General features: G+C 54.7%; 4 protein-coding genes across 4 annotated transcripts in view; 2 read left to right on the forward strand and 2 right to left on the reverse strand.

Moving 5' to 3' along the window:
* Positions 1-1,868: 1,868 nt before the first annotated feature.
* Positions 1,869-5,242, forward strand: DACRYDRAFT_73810 (LNS2-domain-containing protein; the record flags this gene model as incomplete). The annotated part of the gene is made up of 6 exons (XM_040776026.1): positions 1,869-2,133; positions 2,192-2,440; positions 2,492-3,075; positions 3,126-3,441; positions 3,497-4,371; positions 4,420-5,242. Exons 1-6 carry the CDS (start codon positions 1,924-1,926, stop codon positions 5,240-5,242), a joined length of 3,057 nt encoding a protein of 1,018 aa, XP_040633274.1. The 5' UTR covers positions 1,869-1,923.
* A 288-nt stretch (positions 5,243-5,530) lies between these two features.
* On the reverse strand, positions 5,531-6,494 carry DACRYDRAFT_97852 (uncharacterized protein; the record flags this gene model as incomplete). The annotated part of the gene is made up of 2 exons (XM_040777487.1): positions 5,705-6,494; positions 5,531-5,652 (listed from the first exon to the last, which is right to left on the reverse strand). The coding sequence occupies exons 1-2, from the start codon at positions 6,243-6,245 to the stop codon at positions 5,531-5,533; spliced, it is 663 nt and encodes a 220-aa protein (XP_040633275.1). The 5' UTR covers positions 6,246-6,494.
* Positions 6,495-6,965: 471 nt separating this feature from the next.
* Positions 6,966-8,829, forward strand: DACRYDRAFT_113096 (uncharacterized protein; the record flags this gene model as incomplete). Its single annotated transcript, XM_040769562.1, has 2 exons — positions 6,966-7,436; positions 7,488-8,829. Exons 1-2 carry the CDS (start codon positions 7,039-7,041, stop codon positions 8,827-8,829), a joined length of 1,740 nt encoding a protein of 579 aa, XP_040633276.1. The 5' UTR covers positions 6,966-7,038.
* Positions 8,830-8,990: 161 nt separating this feature from the next.
* DACRYDRAFT_44267 (WD40 repeat-like protein) overlaps positions 8,991-9,268 on the reverse strand; it is a gene marked incomplete at both ends in the record, with an annotated part of 1,806 nt that continues 1,528 nt past the window's right edge. Inside the window, one exon of the mRNA XM_040774560.1 lies at positions 8,991-9,242. Within this exon, the coding sequence (XP_040633277.1) occupies positions 8,991-9,242 (252 nt within the window). The remainder of the gene's footprint in view (positions 9,243-9,268) is intronic.

The following is a 9,268-nucleotide window of genomic DNA, read 5'->3' on the forward strand; positions in this document are numbered from 1 at the left end:
CTTTCCCCTGTCCCATTCGCGTATCTGGCGTTTGTCTGTCTTTTCTCCATCCCTAGAAGCTCGGGGACTTGTACCTCGTTTCTCTAGTCGATCTATTAGTCTTAAAGGGGGGGCATTCTCTGCCGGAGTCGTAACACCAGAAGCATTCGCTGTTGTCCTTCCAGAGCCGCTTGCTTCAGCTCCATTGCCTCCAAAGAGCCCTTCAATGCCGTAAAGCTTCGCAATCTCCTGTTGCTTGCGCGCCTTGTTCCTGCGTTTTCGTTCGCCCTTTGCTCCAGATTTTGCCTCTTTCTCCGTCTCCTCAGGCAGTCTATTAGGCGCGCTTGAGCTTGAAGGTTCGGAGATTTCGATAACCTTCTCATCCGGGACGCGTTCCACTTCCACCTTCTCGCTCGGCTGGAAGGACGAAGGCCCCGCGCTGGGCGGTACAGGCACAGCCGTCCTCGTCTCTCCATTTTGGCGCTCAACGGCAACAGCTCTCCTTTTCCTCGGCGGCTCCTCTCCCGCCTCCAATTCGTCTCTCTCATGCGCGTTGACCAATGGTTTCCGCACTCGTAAGCTCGAAGCCGGCTTCGCGAGCTCAGAATCTGATTCGATGACGATGACCGTGGGCGACTTGGAGCGTACCGGGCTGGGTGGAGCGCTAATCGATCGAGTGAGGTCGATCACTTCGTGAGCCTTTAGATCTCTCGTCCCCTTCGGTGCACCAGACTGCGGGCGCTTTTGTTCGTCTATCTCCATTCTAGGAGAAAGCACACGCACGAGTAGGAGGAGCACGCGTGATCAAAGGGCATCGAGAAGTGCAGAATACCTGGTGGCAATTTGCGACAAAGCGGACAAGGGGAATTCGGACCCTGAATGCTTGACGGAGTGTGATCTGGGAAGCACGGGAGCAGAGGGAGAGTGATGACGTAATACACATTGACTCGAGGATATGACTCGTTCTGTTCATGGCCGGCGTCTCCATCCATCATCCGCATGGGCGCTTTGGAGATGCGGCAGAGACCACCGGATACTTTGTTGCGCTCGCATGACGTTCCGGATCCTATGGATCTCCTAGACTTGCGAACGGTTGGAACGGTTGGAAGATGTATGACACCGCAAAGACTTCTGGGCGCCTCTCGGTCCAGTAAGCCGGGCATAAGCTCAATGGATCGAAAAGCTCTGCAGCCAGTTTCTATTCGAAATGCGTTCGCAATCGATGCGGGGAAGGTGGAGAGGGGTTGATGGAGGCTGCACAGGGTCACGCGAGGCCGTGCCGGATCATGGTTGGAGTTGGAAGATGATGAAGAAAGATGATGTTGGTAATCTGAATGGGGATGCTTGGTTATAGCATGGATGGGTAAGTTGCAGCATACAATTGTTCCTGATAATAATGTGGGTCCCAACTCTATGACTTGGTCAAAATGAGGTCGCACGTGCATGCCCGATCCTCCACACATTAATATTCCCTCAAGGACAAGAACCGCTGGGGCAGGGTGCAAAGAGCGAAATCACATTCAGCGGAAGCGAATAGATGGTTGCCGGAAGAGCGCGTGCACCGCTCCGTCGGAGGATGGCGATTCGATTGGGTTATTGGGGCTGGCCGGCCCCGCCATAGCTCCGGTCATTCCCCAAACAAGGTCTGTTTGTAACTTTTACAGCGCACACTCCTGTTTGGGTATACTTTGTCATCTACCATCTTCAATTCCCCCAACTTGCTCTCCGCTAGGATCAAGCACATCATTTGGGGCAGGCTTCCCTTTTTAAGTGGTTCGCCAGCTCGTACCGGGACCGCAGTCGCGTGTCCCTCTTTAAGCCTCCCTTCTTCCTCAACATCACTGACTCGGTCTTGCATCTCCACTCTCGTTAACTGGCACCAGCGGTATCCACCTCCCACTTCAACAACCTATTCTCTCGGTAGCCACTCCTTCCAGCACAACGATGAACTACTTGCGAGGCGCTTACCAATACTACCGCGATCTACCACCCATCAACGCGGCTACCCTCACAGGCGCAATCGATGTCATCGTCATCGAGCGACCAGCAGAACCATCAGACATTGGGGCGAAACCCGGGGAGACCGTCCTCGCCTGTACGCCTTTTCATGTGCGATTTGGCAAGCTGCAGATCCTGCGACCAGCGGAGAACCAGGTGCGTCATGTTTGACAATCGAGCGATAGGAGAACTAGCGCTGACGAATAAGTCATAGGTTACAGTAATCGTCAATGGGAAAGTCACTCCATTCCCGATGAAGATCGGTGAGGCGGGCGAAGCCTTCTTCGTCTGCGAGACCGAAGGAGAAGTGCCCCGGGAAATGCAGACGAGTCCGATCTTGGGACCGTGCGAGCCAGGCGCGCAGCATACAGTCGATAAAGAACCCAAGACGGATCGATTCGGTTCAAAACCGTATGGAATTGGGATGCAGGAAGTGCAGCAACTGGACCGGTCGGAGTATGCTGTGAGCATGAAACCATACGAAACGTAGAGCGTGAAGCTCATATATGCGCAGGAACCGCCCTTCTTAGACTTGAACATTGCAACCGCCCCTGAATTGCAATCTCCCTCCTTCCCCTCCACGTCCCGCCCATCCACACCAGGTTCCCGCGCATCCACCCCACCAACATCGTTATCTGCATCATCTGAGAAAGACAAAGATTCGGTCCGCAGCCCCTCACAACCGCCTCCTGCTTCCAAAGCCAATTATGAGCCTTCCGAGACGATTCACAACCTTCCCCAACTTCCTGAAGCAATACAATCGCATAATGTAGAGTACAGGCAAGATGTGGTGCTCGACATGGAAGGATATCATGTGCATCCCGATGCCGCCCCTAACTTGCGCCCGGAAGGCGACCATGAAGACCGCGAGGATGACACCCAACCTCGATCATGGACCGACACCTTGCTTGGTTGTAGCTCGCCAAAGCCAGACGACGAAGAGGCTACGATTGAGAACTCGAAAAGGAAGGTTGTCCCTCCGATTCGGGCGCTCAGTGAGCCTCCGCCCGACATGGAACGTGACGAGCAGGATCTTGAGGCGGATACAAGTTTGACTACTCTCCGAGCTGTGAGTGAGGAGCCAGAACCTCTAACACCGTAAGACAATAAGTTATACTTTGGAGACATACTTTCTGACATTTTGGAAGATCTGGCATACAGCATCTCCGTAGTCAAGGCGCATCCTCTTCCACTCCTGTTCTCCCTCACCTCTCCCTGTCCCTGTCCGAGCTCCCGGCCGCAAATACCATGCCCGACTACACCTGGGAATGGGGTTCGCTCCCCACCCCACAGACGGCCCGCCCTCGTATAGAGGTCGAGGAGGAGGAGAAAACTATGCTCGGTGTGGGAGGAAAGATATACCCCAAGAGCAAGACTGGGGAAGAATTTGGACTGGAGCTTGACGATAAACGCACTTCCTTCGAATTGAGTTTATGTGGGCCAGAGGCAGTCAGGGGAAGTGAGGTACGTCCACTTTCGCCGGGGTAATGTATGCAGGTTGTTAAGCCCATACATTCAGTTTGAGAACGCGACGGCGTTCCAGGCCAGGCTCGTAACGTACAAGGACTTCGTCGAGTCGGAGAGCATAGTGGACGACCCGAACCTTGTTATGCGCTGGGATGAGAAGTACATCACGTGTGAAGATTTCTCTCCTCTTTTCCCCGCTCTCGCTCGCTGGCGGCTTGAGGCTGCCCCGGTGGACCTGGCTTCCGGCTCCCCGGAACGTCAACCCAGCCCTCCAGCGAGCTTGAGTCGCGCGAGCACGAGCGGTTGGTCGCGTTGGTGGACACGTCGGGCGGCGGGTGACTCGATCTCATCCCAGGCCGATATTTTGGAGCCTCCCAAGTCAGATACGACAATGCGTCGTGGGAATTCTACACCTCCATCGACAGTCGTCGAGAGCCCCCCTGCGCTTCCCGAGTCCGCAAGCGGCCCATTGGACCGGACTGAACCCGAGAAACCGCAGGTCAAGACATATGCAAAGGCGCTCAGATTGACCTCGGACCAGCTCAAACAGTTGCAGCTCAAACCAGGACCCAATACTGTCTCCTTCTCACTCTCTTCGAGCGCTGCGGTCGTCTGCACCGCACGTATCTTCCTTTGGCAGAACACTGACCAGCTCGTCGTCTCGGACATTGACGGCACGATCACGAAGAGCGACGCGCTTGGGCATGTGTTCACCATGATCGGCAGGGATTGGACACACTCGGGCGTGGCGAAGCTGTACACGGATATATGCAGGAATGGGTATAAGATCATGTACTTGACTTCGAGGGCCATCGGTCAGGCGGACTCGACGAGAGAGTATCTCAAGGGGATCAACCAGAACAACTACCAATTACCAGAAGGTCCGGTTATCATGAGCCCCGATCGGCTGATCGCGGCGTTGCATCGGTGAGTGAATTAGCTCCTGTAACATGTCAGATCACTAAACTTGCTTAGGGAGGTGATCATGCGTAAGCCAGAGGTGTTCAAGATGGCCTGCCTGCGGGATATCCAGAAGCTCTTCGGCCACACCAATAAGCATGCCTTCTATGCCGGTTTCGGCAATCGTATCACCGACGCGTTGTCATACCGTTCCGTCAACATCCCCTCCGGTCGTATCTTTACGATCGATTCCTCTGGGGTTGTAAAGATGGAGCTTCTGGAGCTGGCGGGATACAAGTCATCTTATATTCACATGACCGATTTGGTGGACCAGATGTTCCCACCTGTGCATCGGAAGTGGGCTCAGGAGTTCACTGACCTGAATTACTGGCGTACCCCAATGCCCAATATCGACATTCCGGATCTTCGGCCACCTTCCCCTGCGCTCAGCGCGCGATCGGACACTTCTAGCCGGCTGAACAGAATAAGGAACTTCACCCTCGGACTACCGGGAACTAGGTCGACGATCATGGGTTCCAAGTCTGGCGATAGCACGCCGAACGGCAACGCAGATGCCAAGGAAGCAAAGCCTGCCCGCCCGACTAGCCCGCTTGTCAGTGCCTACACTGCAGAGTCACTCTCGGAGGACGAAGACTTTGCCCTTAGTCGGAGCCCGACGGATACCCATAGCATGCCTGGGTCGATGCCTGGCTCACCAGAGCCCCAGGACGGGAGCTGGATGCCTCGTCGGGATGAGCTGGAGGACGATGACCAGGCGGAAGGGGAGGGAGAGGAATATGACGAATGGCCTGCTGCGGCCAAGAGCCCATTGGGGGACGACGACTTCGAAGACGATCTTCTCGCTACTGGCGTGATGGAGAACGTGCCTTTCCTTTGATCAGTCTCAACACTGCTCCAGCACTACTTATCGCATATTTCAACATGTTGCATTTTTTCTCTCCGTGCATGATTCACTTTCACATTCCTGTCACATATGCAAGCTTCCACTCGTCTTTATAGTTTCTATCAGGCAATTGTACCATTAGATACCTGTACATCTATGCAAGCAAGCCAAGGACTTTGTTGTTTATTCCAAGTTGATAAACCTGCCCGTCTAATGTATGCCATCCTATTGATCGACTGGGCCACCTTTCGCATCCATATCCATTCAAACCCATGAAAACAACTAGCGAGTGTCAGGCCGCACATAGTCCACTAACTTCTTCCAGTCGTCGGGTGACGTCGCATTCTTGAATACGCCGTGTAAATCGGGCACAGTCATGAAGGCATGATCCTCCCACTCGAAACCTAGCAAGTGGGTCAGAAACCAGGTGGTTGACTAAGAAAACGTCCGATGTACCAGGGAAAACGAGCTCGCTGATTAAGCAACCGATCCGCTCGCGCCTCGACTCAAGCTCCTCCGCCGTGAGCCCTTCCTCTCCTAAAGAAGCCAGGTCTTCTGGAGGGATCTCGCTACACTTCCATACGCCTCCTTCCACGAGGAGTTGCCGCACCTCGCCAGCCTCGAGGTTGTCTCCCACTGTTGCATAGCTTACTTCCGGAGCACCGCCGGTCTTCGATGGCCGTATTAAGGTATATCGGGCTCGACCAGCATGGTGGAAGTGCATAGTAGTCGACGCGTTGATATGGAAGTATCCCCTCGGAGAAGCTGGATCGAGGAGGTAGTAGATCGTGGTGCCGAGCAGTCGCCGATCATTCGTCTTCGGGCGGATGACCTGTTCTGGCTCGCGACCTTCCGTAGTCTCGAGGGAGGAGACAGGGAACGTCTGTGCCGATACGTGGGTGACGGCGTAGTACCCTCCCTCGATATGCTTTTCGAGCTTGAGAGCTTCATGCAGCTTTGCATTGGGAACAGGGTAGGTGTACCCTGGTCCTGCCATGGTGTATGTCGAAGAGAAAGTTGGAAAACCATTGGTAAACGGACGACTGCGGAGGAGATACGGAGCTCTGCGATAACCGTTTCAGCATGACAAAGGGTTTGTAAGTCTGCACGTGGGAGATTTCAAAAGTTGCACGGAATGTAGTCACCATCACCAGGTCATCCATATAAGGAAGTGATATCCGAACTTCATTAGGCAATCTTGTAATCTCAGCTCATATCAGCAACGGCTGAGAAGCGTCCCATGCAGATTTTTCGGTGATCCCACATGTGATAATTTGTCACGAGCGGGCAAAGGGAGTAAGCCATGCCAAGCCAGGTAGGGAAACTTGTCGGCGACAACCATCAAAGAGCAGCTGGAGTACTCGCTATGCATGATGAGACAATTGAGATTAGGGCCTGTGAGCAGCAGAATGTTGCCTTTGTTGTTCGACACAGTGAACCAGCATTAGATGTCAGCTATTGTACCAGTTCAGGCGAGCATGTACCAGTGATGGGCACCGTAGGACGAGTATGACTTCCATTGAAGAAGAGATCAATGCCTTCAGGAACTTCGGTCCGGAGACTCTTTGCTTGTTAGCGACAGAGCATAAGGACAAAGGAGAGTCATCAACGGGAATGTGAGCAAATTGATGGTGGTCGTATGACTCAAGCCAAGCCAGCGGCCTTTATTCGGCGTTGACTGCAACCGCCACTCGGTTCACCACCACCGTCCTCTTGCATAGCTAGCGCCCCGCATATACACAGCGCTGATTGACACGTTCTTGTTGCGCGTATTTCAGAACGGTCCGCGCATGCCTCTGGATCGTTTCAGGTCACGAACATGGCCACAGGCGTCGTCCAGCCGTACTGTTGTGGAACCCGGCGCGCGCCCCGAGCGGCTAAAGTCCGTCAACCAACAACTTGCAGACCTGGATCGACAACTCGACGAGTACGGAGCCGAGATGCAGCAGGGGAAGGACTGTGTCCGGAACGTGTCTGTGGAAATTGAGGTGCTGCAACGCACTCGTGCAGAACTGCTCGTGATGCTCGCGACACCCATCGTGAGACTGCCCTATGAGCTGCTTGCACAAATTTTCGAGATGGCGATGGAGATCAAGGAGGATCCGGAATGGGTTGAGAAAGTCCCAAAAGATGAGGAGGAGGAGTGGATGGGTCCTATGGTACTGTCACACGTCAATCGTCGTTTCCGGTACGCATCGCACTCGCGCATATACCCTGCCTGACCACGTACTGTATCTAGGCATGTTGCGCTCACCACATCTTCTCTATGGACCCGAATATGCCTAGATGAACGCCCACCTTACTCACTCACGAAGCTCTGGCTAGAACGAGCGAAACTGATCGAGGTCGACCTCGATCTCACCGACTACCTAGGACCGACCAAGATCTCCGAAGTGCTAAGTCTCATCATGCCCTGTTCACGCTGGACGTCCATCTCTCTGCACACCCAAGACGCACTAGGCATCCTCACCGCCTTATCGATGATGAGCGAGCCTGCGCCGGAACTGCATTCCCTGGAACTGATAGACTCCCGCACCGATTTTGACGAAGACGAAGTGAGCCCACTCCCGACGGTCGAGATCCTGTGCGGCGTAGCGCCCAAGCTCAGACAAGTATGTCTCTACTCAGTAGCACTCCACTGGTGCTCGCCCATCTTCTCCAACCTCGTCGTGCTGGAACTCGAGTACCTGCCAACAGCGTCCCGGCCGACCTGGGTAGAATGGGTGCAGATGATCCGTGCTTGTCCGTGTCTAGCCAAACTGGTGCTCATGGCCGCAGGCCCGCATATACCAGAAGAAGACGATCCGCGGAACTACCCCAAAGTGCAGGAAATCAGCCTGCCCCAGCTCGTCCATTTAGAGATCGGGGACGTGCGCCCCTGGGTCCTCTCCCACCTGATAAACATGCTCAAAGCGCCTAACCTGGAGTTCCTCTCCCTCGACACGTTAGAGCACGACGAGTACACAGAACCGATCCGGCTTATCTCAGACGAACGGTATCCCGCACTCAGGAAGCTCAAGTTCGTCATTAGCGATATAGAAGAAAGCGAGTTTCTTGCTCTCCTTCGCCGGCTCCCGGGGGTGCGACAACTGCACCTCAATGGGCTATACGACCTTCTCTCGGGGATATGTGAGGACGACAGGGATCCGGAAAGGGAGGGAACGGTCTTGCTCCCCAAGCTGGACACGCTCTGGGCCACAGATGTGACAGCACACGATCTGGCGATGTTTGTCGAAGGGAGGAAGGTGCAGGGACATCCTGTTACGAGGGTGCTGGTGCCGTTTAGGGACGAACAGGCGATTAAGGGCAGGCATGAGAAGTATATCAGGAGCCAGACGACGCTGGGGTATTTTGAGGGGAGCGATCGGGAGAAAGAGGACTATGATTACGATGATGATGAGGAGGAAGAGGATGAGGATGGGGAGGATGGGGAGGATGGGGAGGAAGAGGCGGATGGGGATGGGGATGGGGAAGGGAGCGACTGGGATGTGGATGTTGAGGAGTATTATGATCCTGAGGAATGGATGGATCAGGATGAGCCGGAGTACTTGCCTTGGGAGGAGGTGGATGACCTGCACTAGGGAGTTTAGAGAGCGAGCGTGCGAAACCCGTAGTCGGTCAGCTACATACTACTTCCTACTTTTACAGTGTATCATACTCGCATAATAATCGCTGTCCAACCTCTGACCTCGAACCTCTAACCTCTCACCACCTTCACCTCTCCCCTCCACCCCACCCTGCCCTACAACCCAAAAAAACAACACCACCCCATCCTCGCGCTCCCCCCCCCATCCCCCCCCGCCACAACAATCCATTTCCCCGGGTGCCAAGCCACGCTCGCCGCCGGCCCTGGAGTCTGGACGCGCAGTGCGCGCAGGCCGGTCTCTGTTTCCCAGATATCGAGACCGGGGTCGTCGGACGCTGTGGCGAGGTATTCGCCGTCGTGGGAGAAGGCGAGTTCGCGGACTGGCATGCTGGACGGAGTTAGCGAGTTCTGCGGGAGCGGGAGGGGAAGGGGGG

This window comes from Dacryopinax primogenitus (assembly GCF_000292625.1).
Source record: "Dacryopinax primogenitus strain DJM-731 SS1 chromosome Unknown DACRYscaffold_1, whole genome shotgun sequence".
Classification (NCBI taxonomy): domain Eukaryota; kingdom Fungi; phylum Basidiomycota; class Dacrymycetes; order Dacrymycetales; family Dacrymycetaceae; genus Dacryopinax; species Dacryopinax primogenitus.